We start from the raw sequence: 20,333 nt of genomic DNA, 5'->3' as shown, positions 1-20,333 counted from the left end.
GCATGATGGGACACAGGCTGGTAAAACAAACAATCAATAGTTCAAGTTAGGATTATCACATGAACATAAGAGGTCTTAAAGAGGAAAAGGACACTGCATGACTTAAGGAAATAATCTTGAAATGGAAGATTTTGCGTTTTCCTATCAATTGAAACTGATGGTAAGACAGGGCAAGCCTTTCTGCTTTTTTAGGTTTAAAAATGTGATTTTCAGCCAGGCATCTACTGGAACTCATTCATATTCAAAGGGCAAATAATAAAAGTACTGTTACAATCATGGAAAATATATGAGAAATCTTTAAGTGATTTGTTAACATTTTTCTTAATCTTGACTCCTTGGGTTAATATTTAATTTGTAGTAATCTGCTGCATCATTCTATGACAGCATGCGACTTAGTACACTTAACTAGAGATTTTCTTTGTACGCCCAAGAGCTTAGAGTAAAACTAAAAAGGAGGTTAAGTACAAGTTATTCCTAAATATTGTATAATGCCATACGTACACTGTATCAGTATAATATCCCACATTTCAATGCAGTATTACAACAACTACAACAACATAGCGTAAAGACATCAAGGCAGCCTTTATGTTAGAACTATAACTTTAAAGAATAAGGTTCCTTTTTTTAGGCGCTATATAAGTTTTAAAAAAAAAAAAATCTTTGCTTGTCTTATTGGAGTGGTGGTGCTAGAAGCTTTTAATGTTATTATGTTACAGCCAGCAAGTTGGGAGCCTTGAGATAGTGTCACTGAGCTGTGCATCATTTTGCAGTGCAAAAAAAGATACCAACTACTGTATTCACAAAAAGTACGATATAGCATACTCGTTAGAAAAGGTGCAAGGTGAAAAGTTTGTGATTTCAGACGCAGCGAATGTGTTTTAAACAATGCGTGTCTGCAACAGTTATCTACATTGGTCAGACAAACACGCAGTGTGTTGTTGTTGCCCAATGGCAATGGGTCTGTGGAATTTTTAAAAGATTCAGAATTATAAACACCTTAAGGTGGTGCGACCATTATGAGTTATAATTTGTTTATGAATGTGGAGCGCAGTGAGTGAATCCCCTGTGAGCCTGAGTGTTTAATGGTTTTCACTTAAGATACATTAAAAACTATATCGCTTATACTGTCCACTATAAAATATGCAATACATCCTTATATTATACATCATTACTAAACACATTATATTATGGGTTTGTTAAGCTTAAGTTATTTTATTTTTTCTTTAGAACTTTCCTTAAAAAGACTGAAATAATGGCAGTAACAGTTGCATGTGTGTGTGTGTGTTTTGTATGTGTATGTGTGTGTGTGCGTGTGTGTGTGTGTGTGTGTGTGTGCGTGTGTGTGTGTGCGCGTGTGTGTGTGTGTGTGTGTGTGTGTGTGTGCGGCAGGTTCACGGACTGCAGAGCTGAGCCCCCAAGGCTCTCCCACTCTAGGACATCAGAGCAGCACCAGCGAAGATATCTGGGTGCTACGCAAACCGTTGGCAGGTAAATCATGAGTGTGTTTTGGGGTTTACAATGTCAAAGAAGGTGCTTCAGGGTTGTTTTTCTAAATGATATTACTATTGTGTGTATGCAGGTGGCGAGCGCAGTGGCAGTGTGGGCAGTCTCGGCAGTGCTCGCTCATCAAGCAGCTTGCAGGGCTCTGGAAACACACATGTTCTGACCACGCCTGCACCCAGTCCACACCCAGCAAACACACCAGGAGTCAACACACACGGCCTCAACGCTCCAGGCTTGCATGCACAAGCTGAAGGGGTCAAGGTAAGATACACCACTTTTCTTTGAGTACACTTTTTTTTAAATGGTTTACATCACTTAACTGCCAGATCTTTACCCAACCAATCAGCATGTTGTGTCTGGGAAACAGCAACATTTCCAGGAAACAAGCCTTTTCAAAAGATGAACTACAATCCTGCCTCCTGCTCAGTTTGTTCTTCCCCTGAAGAGATGAGCGTCTTCTAAATGGTTTTCATAAAGAGATCAGGTCAAATGGCCTCATGGCCTCATGTTTTTATATATCCTATAGTAAAAGTAAGCCTCTAAATTACTACATCCAACTTTTATATCAACAGCTACAGTACATTATCCATCCCTGATCAGATTTTTCCCCTTACAATAGTGAGTTACAGGAAACTGCTTCCTCATAATTGATTGACCTGGTACCTATACTATTCTAAATTTAATTGTAATGTTTGTCCCCTTATACATTTAATCTTAGTATTGGTTTGAATTTGTATTTGAGATCAAGGGAACCATGCAGTTATACTTCAGTAAAGTTGATGTGTTTAATGCATGGTATTGTAGCATTTCCAGTTTGGGATTAATAAAGTATTCTATTCTATTCTATTCTATTCGATTTATTTATGTTACTCATAGACTGCATTAAACATAGATTTGGTATCACTGATGTCACCCCCCGGTTTCTGAAGAGGAGTTTTTAAGCCTAATGATGGCGATCACAATATTGGAAACGCAGATTCTAATTAACTTTTTGTCAATGTATCAAAGGCAAAGAGGTGGAGCTGAGGTGGGCCTTGAGTCAGCAAGCAAACAGGGACAATGCACCCACCTGTCAACCAAATCAGCTCCTTATCATGCACAACTCTTAGCCTTAACACAATTCTACAATTAATTTAGCAGATGCCTTTGTTCAGAGCAACCTACAACACAGATTAAGTAACACAAGCAACGATCTAGAGAGGAGGAAACAACGTCAGCCAGCGCAAACGAACAGTTTAAGTCCGATCGTACTGTAGATGCTGACACAGTGCACAGAGGTAAAAAAAAAGAAGAAGTTTTTAAGGTAAAGTTAATATATCGTCATCGACGGCTTTTGAGAAATCTAATCAGCATCAAAACCATCCTAAATATCGTCATCCTCAATATCATGATCAATATTACCATCATCATCAATATCATTAAGTGTGTACTGTAGGTGTTAATGAGAGAGCTGGGTCTTTAGCATTAAAGATACAATATGTAGATTCCACAGCCTGGGGGCTCTCAATCAAAAACTACAATTCTAAAACATGACGTCGAGGCTGGCGGGGAATCGCTATAAAAATTGGCATTTACAGTAATATTGGATCTAATGGGAATTAGTTTCCCTTGTAGTTAAAGATTTGTCTTTCGTGCATTGTTTTGTACGTACATATTGTACAATGTTTTCTCTGTACATTCTGTTAATTTATATTACTGGATATAAAAACCTTTTTTAGGAGGTTTCTTAAAAATACTCAAACAAACATTAGCTAAATTGGGCAGTGTTTCCATATGCTGGAGTGACATGTATCTATTTTAAGAACTATTTATTCTATGATGTCTGATGAATCATTACTGGTGAACTGCGGGAAACGCAGGAGGAAGCGGCCAGAATCAGTCTGTTACATACTCACTTAGTCCACTGTGCTGAGTCACAGGACACCTTGGGGATCTGAATGATTATGCTTGAGTAAATGTGTATTTGTGTGTGTGTGTATGTGTGTGCGTGTTTGTGTGTGTGTGTGTGTGTGTGTGTGCGTGTGTGTGTGTGTGTGTGTGTGTGTGTATGTGCGTGTGTGTGTGTGTGTGTGTGTGTGTGTGTGTGTGTGTGTGTATTTGTGAGTATGAGCCTACTTATGTGTGTGTGTATTTGTGTTTCAGCTCCTGGCCACTGTGTTATCTCAGTCAGTAAAAGCTAAAGAGCATCTCTTGGAGCAGTCGCAGTCTGTTGAGCAGCCAGCAAGTAAGCAAACACACACACACACACACACACACACACACACACACACACACACACACATACACAAATCTTCAGCCTCACTTATAGTGAAATATTGTGTCATTTCTAGTCTAGAGAAACGTCTGTTGTGCTGCTGCCTTATGCTCATTGATCAAACACAGCAGTGATTTTTAAGGCTATAACAGTTTGTCCTCAGCAGTGAGTCAAAGATTTAACAAAGGGAGCTTGTCTGTAGTAAAGGGATAACAATTAAAAAAAGATCAAAGCTCGTTCACCAGTACAATAATTGCCTTAAGGCATGTTTGGATCACTGCTTTTATGAATGACTTTTTCTTCATCTCACTTCAGTGAACCTGCCCCCCTAAAGACCACCTGTCCCTTCACATCAGACACAAGCAGCATTTACCGCACCCATTCCCATGTAAAAGTATTTTTAGTTATCTTGTAACTATGAAAGCTTATCAACAGGTTGCTCTTTTCGGGGTTTAGTGCAATAATTCTCTCAGGAATATGTGTTTTACATTTTATAAAAATGTAAAAACCCTGAATTATCTGCCAAAAATCAGCAAATTGACTTCAGAGTTTTGCTGTTCTCCATTAAAGATTGGCTTTTATTGAACAATTTATTACTTTAATAAATACATTTAATAAATTACTTTTATTTATTACTGAAATTATGATGACTTTGCATCAGGTCTATTTGTCACTTGCTTTTGTAATCAGTTTGCTTGGGGGCTCCTGGTAGTATGCAGTCACCGTATGTCTATAAAACACATTTGATGTTTTTATGTAAGCACAAACACTTTTATATGATGTATGACATGTCCCTCTTAATTTTGGGCACCCTGTTGTGAAAGTTGATTTACTGATCTTACTTTTAAATATAGATTATAGATTATCATTCTTTTACTTCTACTGTTTTTTTATGTGGGATGTTAAGTGTTTAAACACTAACACAAAAGCTGGCAAAGCATAAACTTTGTTTCCAGAGCTCTCATAAAGGACTACAGAGTTAATCATTGTGTATCTTTAGTGTTTCTCACACTCAAAGACCATGCATGATCATCAGATAACACCAATTTGTGTGACTTTAACAATAAACAATTAAGGAATTGTTCACCGTTTTTTCTTATTATCTACTTAGACAAAAAAATCTAGTTGGACTTTATTTCATTAGCTATAGAAAACAGCATTAGCTTTTATTTATAATTAATTCAAAAAATGTCTTCATTTTGTTTGAGACAAGGAAGTTACATATTTGTTTCTGTTTTCGCCACAATAAGTAAATAACTACATGTTCTTAACTCTGTTCTAAAAATAATTAGGTCTAGAGTCTGTTTGAATAACTATTTTGATATATATATATTTACTGCACATCTACATGAAGTATAGTGCATCATATTACATATTGTTACACAATTATCTGGACTATAAAGAAGGCTACAGGATATTGACAGCTTGAATAGAAATACACCCTGTTTAGAAATGGCTTAACAAAAGTTATATTTAAAAAACGAATTGAAAAGGGTAAAATAAAATGTTACTTTTCTGCTTGATGGGATGTATATAAAACATTTACCCTCTTCCTAATTTCCTTGTCTCCTCTTTCCATCTAAATCCAAAGGCTCCTCCAGTTGCACGGCTCATGAACAGAAGTCGTTTGAACGGAAGGCAGAAGAGGATGATGGGAAAGTGAGTTTTTGGATGACAGATTGGTTCATGCTGTGGCCTCCACTTTCTTTTTATGCTGTATCCTCACAGCCAGAGCTTCGGTTTGAGAGACAGACGTCCACAAGGGGGGGTTCAGTGAGGTGTAAGCTGGCGTGGTTGTGTTGCACCTGAACAGATGACACGCTGAGGATGGGCAGTGTGAGTGTAATCACCATGGAGACAGGCAGAGTGACAGTCACATCGAGAAGTCAGTCCTGCCTGCTGTCCCGCCCCCCATCCTCACATCACACTGAGACACCAGGAGGCCACATGCTGCTCTGCTCTAGAACCTGCCAACAGTATGTTTGTTCTGTGTAGATGAGGGTTAAATTCTCTGTATGTTCTAGAATCACCAGATGATGTATTCTAGAATCATTTACTGGTTGCTAGGCAACAGCAGTGAAATGTTCCAAGTGTGTATTGGTTGGTCGATCTCATACAGCATTTTTTTTTTTACTCTAAATTCATTCACAAATCCAATATCTAAATCGACCTGTTAATGATTTTCTACATGGCATCTAACCATACTGGTAGTTTGTTGTTTCCTTTGCATGGGTTATAAGTAGAGCATGACTGATTCATTGGTTCTCAGATATTATCAGGCCAATATCAAACTTTCAAAGGTACATTGAGCAATATGTGAACATTTTTTTTTAGAAAACATGTACTGCAGAAAACTGTACTTGTTGGGATTTAGATTTTTTTTTTGCCACAAAGTTTGTCCAGTAGACAGTACTCCTACTCAAGTTTACAATACTCCCAACATTTTTCTGCAACACATGCAGCAGAGTACCACATCTGAGCAGCGTTGTATTAGAATTTGTTTGCAATGTGTCATAATGTTAAATATTCTTAAATGAAGTTATTGTTTTATCAAAGGAAAACTTGTTTTGTCATTGCAGAGTCAAATTGGTTTTAAACCAATGCAAAAACCCATATAGACAAGGTATCAGCTCAAAATGCTCTTTGTCGGCCATCCAGATAGGTCTTACTTCATTTTTTTCTTCTAAAATTGGTATCATGTCAAAAATCCACTTATGAAAAGCATGGAAAAACCGTAAAGTGTTCTTACAGGGTGTTTTAGAAGCAGTAATGTTTGGGGGGTAATTCTTTTAAAACAACCTTAAATCTGAAGACTTCTCTTTTTTGTTACAGAAGAGGTTCCACGACTTTGAAAGATTTCCTCACATTTTGTCTTAGAGCAGGCTACATTGGATGTTCCTGTGCTGTTTTCTAGAACAGGGATCTCCTGTGTTCTAGATCAGGCTGCTATGCCATGTTCTAGAACAGGTGTGTGTGTGTGTGTGTTCCGTGCTCTAGAAGAGGCCTGCGGATTCTTCTAGAAGTAGGCAGTAGTGTTCTGTGTTCTGTGTTCTAGAAGCAGGCAGTAGTGGCGTGGCTGGGTGAGTTTCAGCTGCAGTTCTACACCACCCACTTCCTCACGGCGGGATATGATCTAGACACCATTAGCTGCATGACCCCTGAGGTAAGGTCATGACCCTTGACCCCCTCACGCCCCGTCCCCCTGTCTGTCAAGGCTCCGCCCAGCTCAGCTATCAAATCTGCTCCCTGCTGACCTGGATGATGTCATCATGACCCTCCTGTCTCTGTCACCTGCCCCCGGTGTGAGTCCTGAGCCTCAACCAGTCACTCCTCATGCTCTGTCTGCTTCATGTACATACCTGTGTCCACACATGGCTGTGTGTTCAAGTCTGTGCTGTAAACTCTACTCTGTGTTTGTCCTTGAGTGTGTTTCCAGTGCCAGTGTGTGTTTAAATGAGCGTGTATCGAAGCGGACACAGTGGTATGACGTAGACTGCCTAAAGGCCGGGGACACTCATGAGAGATTATCTACACAACATATTCCTGAAGGCACATCACACGCAGCTCTAGTACAAATGTCAAATAAACACATAAAATTGCTTACATATAAAAGAGAACAAAAACACCTACAGTTGTTGTGGTGGAATTCCTGATGTGACTAACTGTGCTCTGTGTTGAAGGACCTTACAGCAATTGGGGTCATGAAGCCTGGACATCGAAAGAAGTTGACATCAGAGATCAGCAAGCTGCCCTCCACCGACTGGCTGCTGGACCACAAGCCTGTAAGGCTCGCATGTGTTCTATATAACAACCAAAAAAAGGGGAGATGTGGAGTTTTGGCAGCTGCACGCACACAAGCATACACACAGTTACTCAGAACCACAATGCAAGGAATAATACTCTGAATCTCATGTTTGTGTCTCAAATGTTTTTTAGGCCAATCTGGCAGACTGGCTGTCTCACCTGGGTCTCAGTCAGTACTATCAGGTTCTGGTGCAGAATGGGTATGAAAACATTGACTTCATCTCTGACATCAGCCTCGAGGATCTGCAAGAGATTGGCATTTCTAAACTCGGTAAGACACAGCCAAGATATTAACCTTGGAGGTCAAATGAAATCCAAATTAAAAACATGTTTTTCCCACTTACCCTGAGTGGTATCATGGTAGTTTCAATTTTCCTTGACATTGGCTTTAAATAGAGGCCAACAAATATATTGGGTGGCTGATATTATTAGGGCAATATTAGCTTATCCAAAACATATTTCATCAGCATATTATCTAATCCCTGTTGTACAGTCATATACGGATATGAGTGATGTAACCTGTGACAGTTAAGTTTATCTTCAATGGACGGGGTCAAGCGCCAAAGAAAAGGATCACTAACATGTAGAATAATAGTTTGTGAATACTGTGCTAGTGAATAAAACCAAATAAATCATGTACAGATATTATTTTAAGCAGCCTCAGTCCACTTTTCACTCAATCATTTATGATGCTTTTCTACACTATCCTGGAAAAAAAAGACATGTTTTGATTCTTTATCTGAAATATTTTGATGTATTATTTTAGAGTTCTGTGATTCTAACTAAACACAAACAGATTTTTTACTCAATTGGCTCTCATAGCTATAACTTTCAAATTTTAACATACCGTACATTAAATCTTAGCTACTAATCTTAGTAATAATATTTATTTGTTTTCAGTTTTTCAGTTTTTTTGCTTGATCATCATACCCTGAAACAAATGTTCTGAGCCCTTGTACCTATCTGCACTTTAAGGATCGGGAGCCTCCAGATTAGATTCCTGATCAAACCTAAAAGTTCATAAAGCAAAATGTGCAGTTTTTTCCAGTAAATGTGGGTGTCAATTAAATTCCAACTTTTGAAATATAAATACTCTAAAATGTCTTACAAGAACTGGCCTAGTTGTCTTTCTACCTCTGGTAGAACTGAATGCTTTGCACTCAGAAATGTCCTGAAGGTGAGAAAGACTGAAGGGGTCTTGCTATCAAAGCACATTCTGTAATCTTGCTTTTATTGCTGCTAAAATGTATTGCTGTTGATTGGAATGACCCCTCCCCCACCCTCACTGTCTGAATGGAGGGCAGAGCTGTCAACTTATGTCCCGCTTGATTACTTTTATTACAAATGAGGGGAAAGCTGGTCACACATGACAAAATATTGGACACCTTGGTTTAATTTCATGGAGGACAACCCTGAATGTACTGTAGGTAATGGGGTTATCCACTAAAAATTATATACTTACTGCATACATTGAAACTCTTGATGTCTACAGGGACATCTGGTGGGGAAGTGACATTATGTCAGGTGCTGCATCTGGAGAGCTGATTGTAAACTTTATAATGCTTTTTAATTTTTGCTTTTTTTATTCTTAGTTTTGTTTTCCTCTGTCTGTGGCTGTATCCGTAGCATTGTTTTGACTGTCCTGTTTGTTCATTCCACACACAACCATACCAGTAGTACTGATATTACAGTCCCTCACCCTGCCTCTCCTCAGGCCATCAGAAGAAGCTGATGTTGGGAGTGAGGAGACTGAAGGAGCTACAAAGAGGAGAGAGCAGCTCTGGGCCCCCTCTGAGCCCATCCACCCCTCCTTCCAGCCCTGGTAGCAGCACAGGCTCAGAGCCTCATAGGGATGCGAGGAAGCTGAGAGAAGGTGCCCAAAGCCCGCTGGCAAAACCTCGTCCAGGTCTCACACATTCACAAACCCCTCCCCTAACACCCACACAAACTCCACCACAAACCCCCCCACACACCCACACCCAGCAGGCCTCCCCCAGAGCTCGACCGCGTCCCTCCACCCAGATGGCAGGGATAGATTCATCGGTTCCATTGCTCCGCCTGCCTTGTGAGGAGGAGGAGCGGCGGAGAACTCACAGTTTGATTGGCTCAGAATCAGACTCTCGATACGCCACGGTGTGCCGCAGCAGCTCTGTACGTACTGCCGCCTCAAATGATGTCACTGTAAACCGCAGCCAATCATCCGTCACCCTCCGGCCCCGTCGGAAAGGACGGCCCCCAACTCCACCAAAACGGTCCTGTTCTTCCATTAAAGGGGGCGACGGGGAGGAAGAGGCACAAGGGGAGGGGCTTCTAGGGCTACCAAACTTTAGAGAGCGGCGAGCCAGTGACTGTGGAAGCCTAAGATCTCAAGAGTCAGGGGGCCTGGAGAGATCAGAGGGCTCTTCTGGGAGTGTCCGAAGCCTCGCCGCCATGCTTGAAACATCTATGGTAGGCGGAGCCAAAACCCTGCCAAGGAATCTGGGAGGCAGCACCAATTACCTGCAGGTGGGTGTGTCCTACTCTGAGAATCAGATTTTAACTCTTTCTTTAACTTATATGTATGTGTAACAGTCTTTTGACCTCCAGGTGAGTCCACCTATGCTTCGACGGCAGGAACGCGCTGGTGGTCTTGGATCTGAGGATGATGATGTCTTAAGTCGGCGCAGGACCATCAGCGGACCAGAAGCCCTTCCTGGTGACCAAACTGAAGTGTTACCCAGGCAACCAGCAAAGCCACGTCCAGAGCCCCGACCTCGCTCAACCGTGGTCTCCTCCTCAACATCCGAGATCACAGACGGCACATTGACGCTCCGAAGGAAGCCAAAACCTCTGGAAACAGATTCTGAGGCACAGGCATCCGTGGCTACCACTGTTGTCACCATGACAACCGGCACCGACACCATACGCAGAAAACAACATGTTTCTGAGCACACAGAAGGCGTTGTTCATACCAATAAGCAATTACACAGTCCCAGCAGCCAGACAGACAGTAGCGGGAAAACACAGGGTGAGCCGCAGCAGAATGGGGGCGTGGTCCTGAGGAGGAGGCCGGTGTCTGAGGTCTCTGATAGGACGGAGACAAACAGAGAGAGCTGCGAGTGGATGGAGGCCAGAAGGTCCCTGAAGCCTCCAGTGTCACCCAAACCATCCACAGTCTCCCTTAGGAAGACACAAGCTGACCCCCCGACACCAACTCGCAGGGTCCCCATACCAGGGCCAGACAGCACAGAGACAGCACAGAGCCCAGGTAAGAGACACACACGAGGAAACATACAAAGCTGAAAACTTATGAACAGTTCTTGCGTTAAGTGTCAGGATTTTTTTTTTTTTTTTTTACTACAGTGTATATATAGACAGTAAATCTTTTTTTTTTTAGACTTTTAAGCCATTCCGTGCAAATTTCAACAACGTGATTATTGCCTAAAAGTATTCTGATGATTTTATTTTGTAAAAAGAAAAATATGTTTGTTTTCTAGCCCTCTCACACGTGTCATCGTGTAGGAATAGATCTGAGGAGTGACATTATAGCTCAATGTCAGAAAATGCCAAATGTTACGCTTATTGTGTTTGGCATTCTTCTTGATTTGACAGAACTAGAGATACAAACAATAAATATTCTAGTTATGAATATTAGTACTTACTACTCGTCTGGAGGATGTCCCAGCATCCCGGCTTTAATGAAATAATTTCTAATGAGTTCTTTTCATATAATAGCATCTGTAGGGATAAACTAGAGCTGAAATAATTAGCCATAAGCCGACTGACAGAAAATGAATTTGTAGCTATGCTCTGATTTTCTTTTTTAATCACATTGTTGTTTCAGCTTCTCACTTATAAGGATTTGCTGTTTGCTATGCCTTCATATTAAAGTCAAAACTGTAGTTTTTTCCAATATCCAATATATAATATTGATGACTCACCCTGCACTGTCGGATATGTATTAATGTTGCGTCCAGTAAAAGCATGCCCTAACTTGCCCTTCCCTTTAACTCACAGGATCTATGAGAGAGTTAGCTGTTCATCATCAATGTGTGAGAGAAAGTTCTCAAATTCAATCCACATTAAAAATTCTCCCCAAATAATTTTGGAGGATTTCTTTTTTTAAATCTGCAGCATTTAATGTAATATATTATATTATATCTAGGAAGTAACAGTTTGATAAAAGTACAATTTCATTTTCAATATTTTGTATTTCGGAAAACATTTACCTCAAAGAAAGGAGACCTATGTATAGATACATACTTTACCCTCACATATACAGTTTTGCTCAGGGTTCTGTAGGAGATACAAAAAAAACAAGGTTGAAGTTGTATATTACTTTTGTGGGGATATTGTTAGAATAAATGCATGATAATTCAATATTATTTGCTATAGACAGCAATATTATGATTGTATTGCCATGTATTGTATATGTGACAATGCTAACCGCAGCTTGCTCTCTCTCTCTCTCTCTCTATCTCTCTAAATCAGAGCCAAAGCGCGTCCCTCCTCCTGTGTCCCCTAAACCCCGCGGGCCTCCAACAGCACCTAAACCAGGCAAAGCAATAGTAGCTACAGCTGCACAGAGCCCGAGTACTGCTGCTACAAGCCCAGCTGCAGCCAGTCCCACCCCAGCCCCCAAAACCTCCTCTCCTCTCTCTGCTGCTCCTCTCCCAGCTCCTGAGACCCCCTCTGGTCCATCTCTCTCTCCAGGACTCCCTCTTACCTCCCCCTCTCCAGCCCAGAGCCCCTCCACCCCCTCCCCACACCCTGTCAAGCCTCCCCGCTCCTCCATTGCTGGTCTCTCCATTGATCTAATAGGAGGACGAGAGGCAGAAGAGGAAGAGGAAAGAAGGAGAGAGGAGGAGGATAAGAGGAGAGCAAAAGAGCACAAGAGGCACAGGGAGCAAGAGGAGGAGGAGGCGAGAAAGAGAGCAGAGGGAGAACATTTGAGAGAGGTGGAGGGTCAAGCAGAGGAAGTGGAGCAGAAGGAGGAGGTGAAACATCGGTTGGAGGAGACCAGTGCCACCTTGGCTGCAGCTGTTCAGGCTGTGGAACATAAAATGAAAGAAGAGGACACACAAAACGAGTGCGTATTCATGACATTAACCTACAGTTTATGCCTCAAAGTGTACAGTTCAAATCCAATAATAATCTCTTGGCAACACCTGTTGACATCAAAGTTGTTGGCAGGTTAATCAGATCATAGATTAGCCTTCCTTTGCACATTTTAGAGCTGAGAGTAAGAGGACTTGTTTCAGGCCTGGATTAAAGCCCTCAAACTTTTTATACAAGGCTTGGATGGATGTGAAACTTTGTACATGAAGTTTTAAAGATTAATGCAATATTTCAACAATTTGGGAAATATGCTTTTTTACTTTCTTTCCAAGGGAATCTAAGTATATATACCCATCGAATCTCTTGCTATAAAGATGGGATTGCATTCAACCTGATACACTTTTTGCCCAACAAAGGGTGGGGAAAAAAATCCTGTGTTTACCAATCCTACTTCTACTTTTATGATTAGGCAACAATCAAAGGAATTTGTACAAAATACACAATGCATTCCCAGCCTATTTAATTCATCTGCTATTTGATAGTAATAAGGAAAGGCTTCATCAGCAAACTGAGTCTCAGGAAGAAGATATTCTGAATTGTTGCTTGTTCTTTATGAATTCAAGATTCAAGATTCTGTTTATTTGTGATTTGTCTCATGTATCTGCATACATAACAAAGACGAAATGGTGTTCTCCCAGCCCCAAGCAGTGTGGCAGAAAGAAAACATGGAACACATAGACACAAAAATATACCTAAAAATGATCGTATAGTTTGGCTAAATATCGTTCTCGTAAATACAAACCTGATAGAACAGTCAGTTATCTAAGTCACTTTCATTCACGTTACAATTCTGGGTCAATGGTGTTGTTTTTTGATTACAGCAAACACTCAGAACTCTATTTGCCAGAAATACAACAGAAGAGCAACAGGTGTATCTGTTTAAACCTCAGCAAAGCTAACACACACAGTAAAAGACCCTCTGTGCTTTTCAGAATAATGCTTTTAATGTGAAGCAGCAACAGAAGGACTTGTTTGTTTGTATAAGCATGTCTTAATCAAACATGGAAGATGTAAGTGTGCGTAAGTAGGAAATTCAGTTCCAGCATTGAAATTGTAGCCTGCACCACTACAAGTACTTTATGAATTCACTATCTTCACAGATCATTACTGAATATAAAAACTGTTCAGGGTTTTGCAGAAAAAAAGGGTTTCCCCTTTAGCATTTAGCTGCTAATGAGCCTGATAGTTTTCTCAGTAGATGATGGAAACTAAAGAAAAGAGATTAAACCGTTAATATTGGAGTCATATCCCGGAGGTATTACAAATGCAATTTCTGATCAATTATAACGTTGCTCTTAAACACTATACATCTCTAATGGTGTGGTTCCACAAACTCTTACCCTTTCCCTACCAAAGTTCATAGTAACACAATTGTAACACCAAGTAAACATGCTGACAAGTGATAGCTACAAAAGAAAAGAGGAATTCCTTACTGTGTCCAGATGCCGCCTCAGACATCTTGGCCCAGTTCAGTTGCATTCCCATACCTCAAGCAAAACACAAAAAAATTCATAGAGAGCATAGTGGAAGAAGGTTGTAGCACTGAGTTGCACATGACAGAGGCAGTGCAAAAAATGCAGGTCATGTGTCATCATTAAATTGCTTTAAATCTCAAATTGAGTGAGGTGATAAAAGATTGTATTTCACAATATTCCAAGGCCCTTTGTCACTATTGTGCTAACAACCTGTACTCACTGCCCCTTAAACGCCCCCCAAAAATAGCATTTGCAAGCACCCTAGAGCATTTTCAAGTTATCCTGTCGACTCCTGTGTATCTTTGTTTAAGAACATTGTGCTTATCATTAGAAAGGATCTTTAAATTGCAAATAAACAATGTGTGAAAACCCAATTCACACCCCGTATCTTCTATTTTCTGCAACGGTGTTGCCTGCCATCTTCACAATCTTCTTTTCTTTCTCTCCAACTTGCAGCTCTCTCTCCAGCAAAAAGGAGACAGTCTCCATCTTGGATGACATCGGCAGCATGTTTGACGACTTGGCAGACCAACTGGATGCAATGCTTGACTGATCTGCTTCGCACGTACAGTCTCATACAAGCCCTCTATCCCCCTCCTCTTCCTCGTCATGTGTAGGTGTATGAAGAAAACTCTCTCAAGGCTTGACGCTGGTGCTCTGAGAGAGTGTTTGTATGTGTGTGTGTGTGTGTGTGTTTGAGCGCTTGTGATGTAGCCTTGTACAGAAAAAATACCGAGGAGGGAGTCTTCTTCGCCTGGTGGGGTAGCTCTAGAACGCCTCCTGATGCGAGGAGGCCGCTCCCACACAACCTCTGACCTCTGCAGCCCAGCGAATCATCACCACCTCCGAGTCTGAGACAGCTGCCTGGACCGTGAAGCACAATCATTTTCCTCATCCTTTTATCTCCGCAGACTCTGGCTAGGACAGAGATGTAAACCCAGTCAGACAGGGAGACAGACTGATAAGCATATTGCTTGCAAGAATAAGCACAACTGACTGACAGGGGGATAAGGTAGCTGGATCGATAGACAGGATGCATACAGATGAGATACCAGCGAGAGTTTTAAAAAGCACACAGAAAGACGGGCCGCTTTCTAAGTCTGTCTCACTCCTGAGATGTCAAAAAAATATGAATTTTTCCAGATTTCTCTTCTGTGTGAGTGGAGGATTGTGGTTAGCCGGAACTTCCTGACTTGTGTGTCGTCTATCTTCATGTTGTTGTTGTTGCTGCTGATGTTGTTACTGTTGCTGTTGTTGTCGTTTCGAGTGTGTGTAGTCCCTGCCGATGCTCATGTCATTGTCCTCCCACTCGTACAGTAGTTATTCTAACAATCAGAAAGATGATATAGATGTGTGTCCATGAAATTTGAGACACTAACACATTTACACATATGCAGATAAACATTTCATTGGTTGTGTATTTGCTGGTGTTCTGCTTTGTTGGTGTGTAGCTCCATCTATGGAGACTTGCTTGGAAATGAATCTACAAATTCACATACACATAACATGCAAAGACACACTTGTACACACACACACACATACACACACACATATACACACTCATGAGCTGTTTCCCTTTGTCCTGCTGCAGTGAACAGTGTTTTTAAAAAAGATAATCCCATATTTCAATGCTTTATATAGTACATCCAGTATACATACATAGAGTTTATAATATACCTGGGTATTTGAGCTGTTAGAGCTCCCTCTAGTGTTGGTTAGTGAAACGGCCTCTATTCTGCCCACTTTCCATCCTGTCCCCCCCGCCTCTTTTTATCTCCCTCTGTGACCTTTTTGTTAACTTTACAACGCTCTGTGCCTTGGTAGTGTTCTTTCATATATTCAAATTAAAATTGCCCATCCCTTGTTTCTTCTTTTTTTCCCCCACTTCATACTTTTTAAAGGTTTTTTCTGGTTCCTTGTGTATATGTGTGTTGTCAGAAGTAGGTTATAGGTTGAGTTTTGTGTCCTAAACAATCAATCACCCTGTCTGCGATCCTCCTGTAACCATTGAGAAGCATTGTAAGAGCCCCCTCGCGCCCATGCAGACCCCCTGTAAGCTGTAATAAATTGGCTCTGCTCTTTCTCAGCTCCCCAGTTTTCAGTGGTCCCCCCACCCCCCACCCCATGTAGGCCAAACAGTGGATCAAGCAACAGTGTTCACCCAAATGAAGAGTCCACTTGTATTTTTATGCTCTTTGAAAACAAAGATATATTTGAGAGACAGATGGTTCTATGTGAATAATAATAATGATAATAATTATGATGATAGTTATAGATATCCGATTGAGGTGACATGATTGAGCCTGTACATTTCTGGTTGAGTTTTGGATGTGTTGTGATGGCTGTTGTGCCATGGTTGGGTTGGGTTGTGTTTCCGCAGTGACGATGCATTCCTGTACAGCTGTGATCAAAATAAATAAATGTATAAATTAAATCTTGCTTCACTCTTTGTGTGTGTTTCTTTTTTTTTCCATTTCATTCTATTTAGTATTTTACACAACACAACATTTTGGTTCCTGGCGACAGGGATTAGCTTCCTTTCAGTCGCTTTAGCTTTGTGAGGTTAAGTGATAAGGCCTGGCCATGGTTGAAACAAAAAAGAACTGTAAGACCTGTATCTACAAAGTCCAGACATCGGTTTAAGGACTAGTTAACATTTTATAAAGCATACAGTGTATTCTGCAATATTATTTGAAATTCTGGGGACCATAGTAAACATAATAAATGTCATTCTGCAAACAATAGAATTTTTCAGGCCAGATTCTGATGTCTTTCAGACTCCATATGTTAGATTAATCTAAAGGGATTGATTTACACATATTATAGCCTACAGATAAATATTAATTCGTTGTTTAAAAAAACCCTATAATATGGATACCTTAATGTATTAGCAATCTGGTTAATTAGATGTAATAAACTTAAAAGCCAGTTGCACTTTTGAGTTATTATCTTGTGTTTTCTGCACAATTTATTATCTATCATCACAATATATATATATATTTTTTTACTTTTTTGGACTTAAGGGGCGCCGTAGAGATATTATATTTACTATCAAACATGCTGTATCAATTTGTCACTCAAAGCATAGTTTGTACCTGAAAACGTCACATCTAATCATTGAACCTTGCAGAAACTACTTTTGATTTTGCATTTAAAAACTACAACTTCCTCAAGGCTTTGACAAATAACATACTTGTAAGACTCATGGGAGATGTTGTTCTTGAATGAATAACTTGTCGCTGTTATTATCGTCCTTAAAATGACGAGTTCAAACGCTAGGTTACACAAAAAGGCAGACTTATACAACCCAACATATGCTCAGCAAATCCCAATAAATGTGCTCTTAAATTAAAAGAAAGAATGAAGTTGGCTGACCCGCTTGCTGAAACGCTAAACCGGAAGTGGGAGGGACTGTCGGAAGTCGGAAGTCGTTTATAAAGCTGTGTTCTTGTTTGTTCGGCCTCTGTTAGAATGGCGAAGAGAGATGTGTGTGTCCAGTGTCCTTTTGTGCTCTCAAATATTTTCACCCCATCGCAGCAAAGATGACTGGAGCAAGTCACTTAATGTGGCCGAACTGGTCAGGACAAGTGAGTATCATATTGTGATATTGTTTCCTCTTCACATGTTGGTCTGAGCAGCAACACGTGGCAGTCCTGCAGAAGACAGAGCTACTAAACCAAATGGACACCACGTGTTAAGAGTGAATCCTTTTTCATTAGGAACAATCGATTGTTTTTTTTTTGTTTTTTTGTTTTTTTTATATTGACCGGTTTCTCTTCTTGTTACCTGAAATGTAAAACAAGTTTGAAGTGTTGTGGTTCAGCATTTCAACCCGTTTTCAGAGGGCAGCTCGCTTCTGTACCTAGTGTAACTAACTAATGTGTGAACTTCAGGATGCCTTTCAAAGCCTTATCAACTGGGCTCAACTTAAATCAAATTAACTTGGGGTTTCACTTGATGATCAGTAGCCTGTGTGTGTTTAATCCTTTTTATTAAATCACCTTTGCTTTCCCCTCTAGAAGCTGGTACACCTGAGGAATGGTTAACACGGCATTACATGGTTATCCCTCAACACCGTGGATGAGAGCTGATTCCAAAGTGATGGCTCTCCAAAGGGATGGTGGAAGAGCTGGTAAGTTTATATATTTGGCATGTTGAAGATGTACAGCCTGTGATGACAAAACAAAAATATACTTTTCTGACACCTACTATGAGAGCTGGACTCCAGCTCCTGATTCTAACTTTATTCTGAGGCTTCATTATTACTGAACTAGTGTTGACTTGAACTGAATAGTATTGTTTTAATTAAATATTTTTCCCATCTCTCAAAGGTTTGAGGATCAAAATCTGGTCTCTACTACAAGGTCACTGGGTCCTGAAGCCGGTGAGTGTCTTCAGTATTCTTGCATTTACCGCTAAGTAATTATTTCAGCTGATGACGACAATTTAAAATATACTTTTCTGACACCTACTATGAGAGCTGAACTCCAGCTCCTGATTCTAACTTTATTCTGAGGCTTCATTATTACTGAACTAGTGTTGAACTGAATGTTGTTTACTTTGAGTTCAATAGTTTTCTTTTCTCTCAAAGGTCTGAGGATCAAAATCTGGTCTCTACTACTACAAGTTCACTGGGTTCAAAAGATGGTGAGTGTCTTCAGTATTCTTTATATTGAAGTAATTACTTTGGCTGATGACGACAATCTAAAATATACTTTTCTGACACCTACTATGAGAGCTGAACTCCAGCTCCTGATTCTAACTTTATTCTGAGGCTTCATTATTACTGTACTAGTGTTGACTTGAACTGAATAGTATTGTTTTAATTAAATATTTTTCCCATCTCTCAAAGGTTTGAGGATCAAAATCTGGTCTCTACTACAAGGTCACTGGGTCCTGAAGCCGGTGAGTGTCTTCAGTATTCTTGCATTTACCGCTAAGTAATTATTTCAGCTGATGACGACAATTTAAAATATACTTTTCTGACACCTACTATGAGAGCTGAACTCCAGCTCCTGATTCTACCTTTATTCTGAGGCTTCATTATTACTGAACTAGTGTTGAACTGAATGTTGTTTACTTTGAGTTGAATTGTTTTCTTTTCTCTCAGGTTTGAGGATCAAAATCTGGTCTCTACTACAAGGTCACTGGGTCCTGAAGCCGGTGAGTGTCTTCAGTATTCTTGCATTTACTGCTAAGTAATTATTTCAGCTGATGATGACAATTTAAAATATACTTTTCTGACACCTACTATGAGAGCTGAACTCCAGCTCCTGATTCTACCTTTATTCTGAGGCTTCATTATTACTGTACTGGTGTTGACTTGAATTGAATATTATCGTTTTAAAGATTTTTTCCGTCTCTCAAAGGTCTGAGGATCAAAATGTGGTCTCTACTACAACAAGGTTGCTGGGTCCTAAAGCCGGTGAGTGTCTGAAGTACTCCTGCATTCAGTAATTCTGTCAGCTGATGACGACAATCTAAAATATACTTTTCTGACACCTACTATGAGAGCTGAACTCCAGCTCCTGATTCTAACTTGACTCTGAGGCTCCTGCAGTAAAACATTTGCATGACTCTTGTGTTTTTTTTTTTTGAGACTTAAACCTGAACTTTACTCTTGCAGGTTTGTTTGAGGAGTCAAATGAGCAAGTGATCCTGCTGTTGACTGACCTCTTGTGGTCTTATTTATTCTGCAGGTAAGCTTGTGTGGTAAAGCAAACAAAAATATTTTTACTCGTACCCTTTGGGCTACAAGCTATCGTATTACTGTTTCTGCAGAGATCATTCTAATGGGATGTTTCTTTCAGGTAACCCGATGGTTGTAACTCCATTAAAGAACTTCTGAGCCGAGAGGAGAAACCTAAACCAAATGACTATTTGAAATGTACACTGAAGATGGGCCTACAGAGTCACCAAATGTACATTAAAGAGAAATAAAAACTAACAAATTGTTAAATCATTGATTCATGTTCTCTATACTTAAATATGAGCTTATTTGATAAATAAGAGTATGTAGGTTACTTTCTCAATGGTCTTTTTTTTTTTTTTTTTTGGGTGGTGTTTTACTACTGTTAATAAGAATGTATTAATTACATCTGACTTCATAGCGCTCGACTGCTTTTTGCACGTATGAGAGAATAGTCTATGAAATACTAGTTGGAGGGAAAGCATATGCATGATGTCTTTTACCCATTTGA

General features: G+C 40.1%; 1 protein-coding gene, 1 long non-coding RNA gene and 6 other non-coding genes across 15 annotated transcripts in view; all 8 read left to right on the top strand.

Moving 5' to 3' along the window:
• Nucleotides 1-16,572, top strand: part of LOC109988254 (caskin-1) — a 38,626-nt gene extending 22,054 nt beyond the window's left edge. For 3 of the 6 annotated variants that reach the window (XM_065956200.1, XM_020639678.3, XM_065956223.1), the window contains 11 exons: nt 1,390-1,488; nt 1,580-1,764; nt 3,646-3,727; nt 5,349-5,416; nt 6,813-6,920; nt 7,438-7,539; nt 7,694-7,832; nt 9,276-10,066; nt 10,148-10,808; nt 12,032-12,629; nt 14,590-16,572. In XM_065956200.1, the coding sequence (XP_065812272.1) occupies nt 1,390-1,488; nt 1,580-1,764; nt 3,646-3,727; nt 5,349-5,416; nt 6,813-6,920; nt 7,438-7,539; nt 7,694-7,832; nt 9,276-10,066; nt 10,148-10,808; nt 12,032-12,629; nt 14,590-14,686 (2,930 nt within the window). In that variant the 3' untranslated portion in view covers nt 14,687-16,572. The remainder of the gene's footprint in view (nt 1-1,389; nt 1,489-1,579; nt 1,765-3,645; nt 3,728-5,348; nt 5,417-6,812; nt 6,921-7,437; nt 7,540-7,693; nt 7,833-9,275; nt 10,067-10,147; nt 10,809-12,031; nt 12,630-14,589) is intronic. The other 3 variants (XM_065956207.1, XM_065956203.1, XM_065956211.1) reach the window with 3 other exon arrangements.
• Nucleotides 16,573-17,561: 989 nt separating this feature from the next.
• Nucleotides 17,562-20,092, top strand: LOC109988292 (uncharacterized). 3 transcript variants are annotated; one of them, XR_010666566.1, is made up of 9 exons: nt 17,563-17,720; nt 18,156-18,265; nt 18,465-18,517; nt 18,725-18,780; nt 18,986-19,038; nt 19,244-19,296; nt 19,503-19,558; nt 19,760-19,832; nt 19,944-20,092. It is a non-coding gene; the product is annotated as an uncharacterized lncRNA (long non-coding RNA). The 3 variants fall into 3 exon arrangements; XR_010666568.1 differs by lacking the exon at nt 18,986-19,038 and having other exon boundaries at nt 17,562-17,720; nt 18,153-18,265; XR_010666569.1 differs by lacking the exon at nt 19,244-19,296 and having other exon boundaries at nt 17,562-17,720; nt 18,153-18,265.
• On the top strand, nt 18,300-18,390 carry LOC114920527 (small nucleolar RNA SNORD60). Its single transcript, XR_003808846.1, has one exon. It is a non-coding gene; the product is annotated as a small nucleolar RNA SNORD60 (small nucleolar RNA).
• LOC114920524 (small nucleolar RNA SNORD60) lies at nt 18,564-18,653 on the top strand. The gene has a single exon (XR_003808843.2). It is a non-coding gene; the product is annotated as a small nucleolar RNA SNORD60 (small nucleolar RNA).
• On the top strand, nt 18,822-18,911 carry LOC114920529 (small nucleolar RNA SNORD60). Its single transcript, XR_003808848.2, has one exon. It is a non-coding gene; the product is annotated as a small nucleolar RNA SNORD60 (small nucleolar RNA).
• Nucleotides 19,085-19,174, top strand: LOC114920525 (small nucleolar RNA SNORD60). The gene has a single exon (XR_003808844.2). It is a non-coding gene; the product is annotated as a small nucleolar RNA SNORD60 (small nucleolar RNA).
• On the top strand, nt 19,343-19,432 carry LOC114920522 (small nucleolar RNA SNORD60). Its single transcript, XR_003808841.2, has one exon. It is a non-coding gene; the product is annotated as a small nucleolar RNA SNORD60 (small nucleolar RNA).
• On the top strand, nt 19,598-19,687 carry LOC114920523 (small nucleolar RNA SNORD60). The gene has a single exon (XR_003808842.1). It is a non-coding gene; the product is annotated as a small nucleolar RNA SNORD60 (small nucleolar RNA).
• Nucleotides 20,093-20,333: the final 241 nt, after the last annotated feature.

This window comes from Labrus bergylta, chromosome 1, assembly GCF_963930695.1.
Source record: "Labrus bergylta chromosome 1, fLabBer1.1, whole genome shotgun sequence".
NCBI classification, from domain to species: Eukaryota; Metazoa; Chordata; class Actinopteri; order Labriformes; family Labridae; genus Labrus; species Labrus bergylta.
The sequence above is the reverse complement of the archived record's forward strand: the minus strand, read 5'-3'. Positions and strand labels throughout refer to the sequence as shown.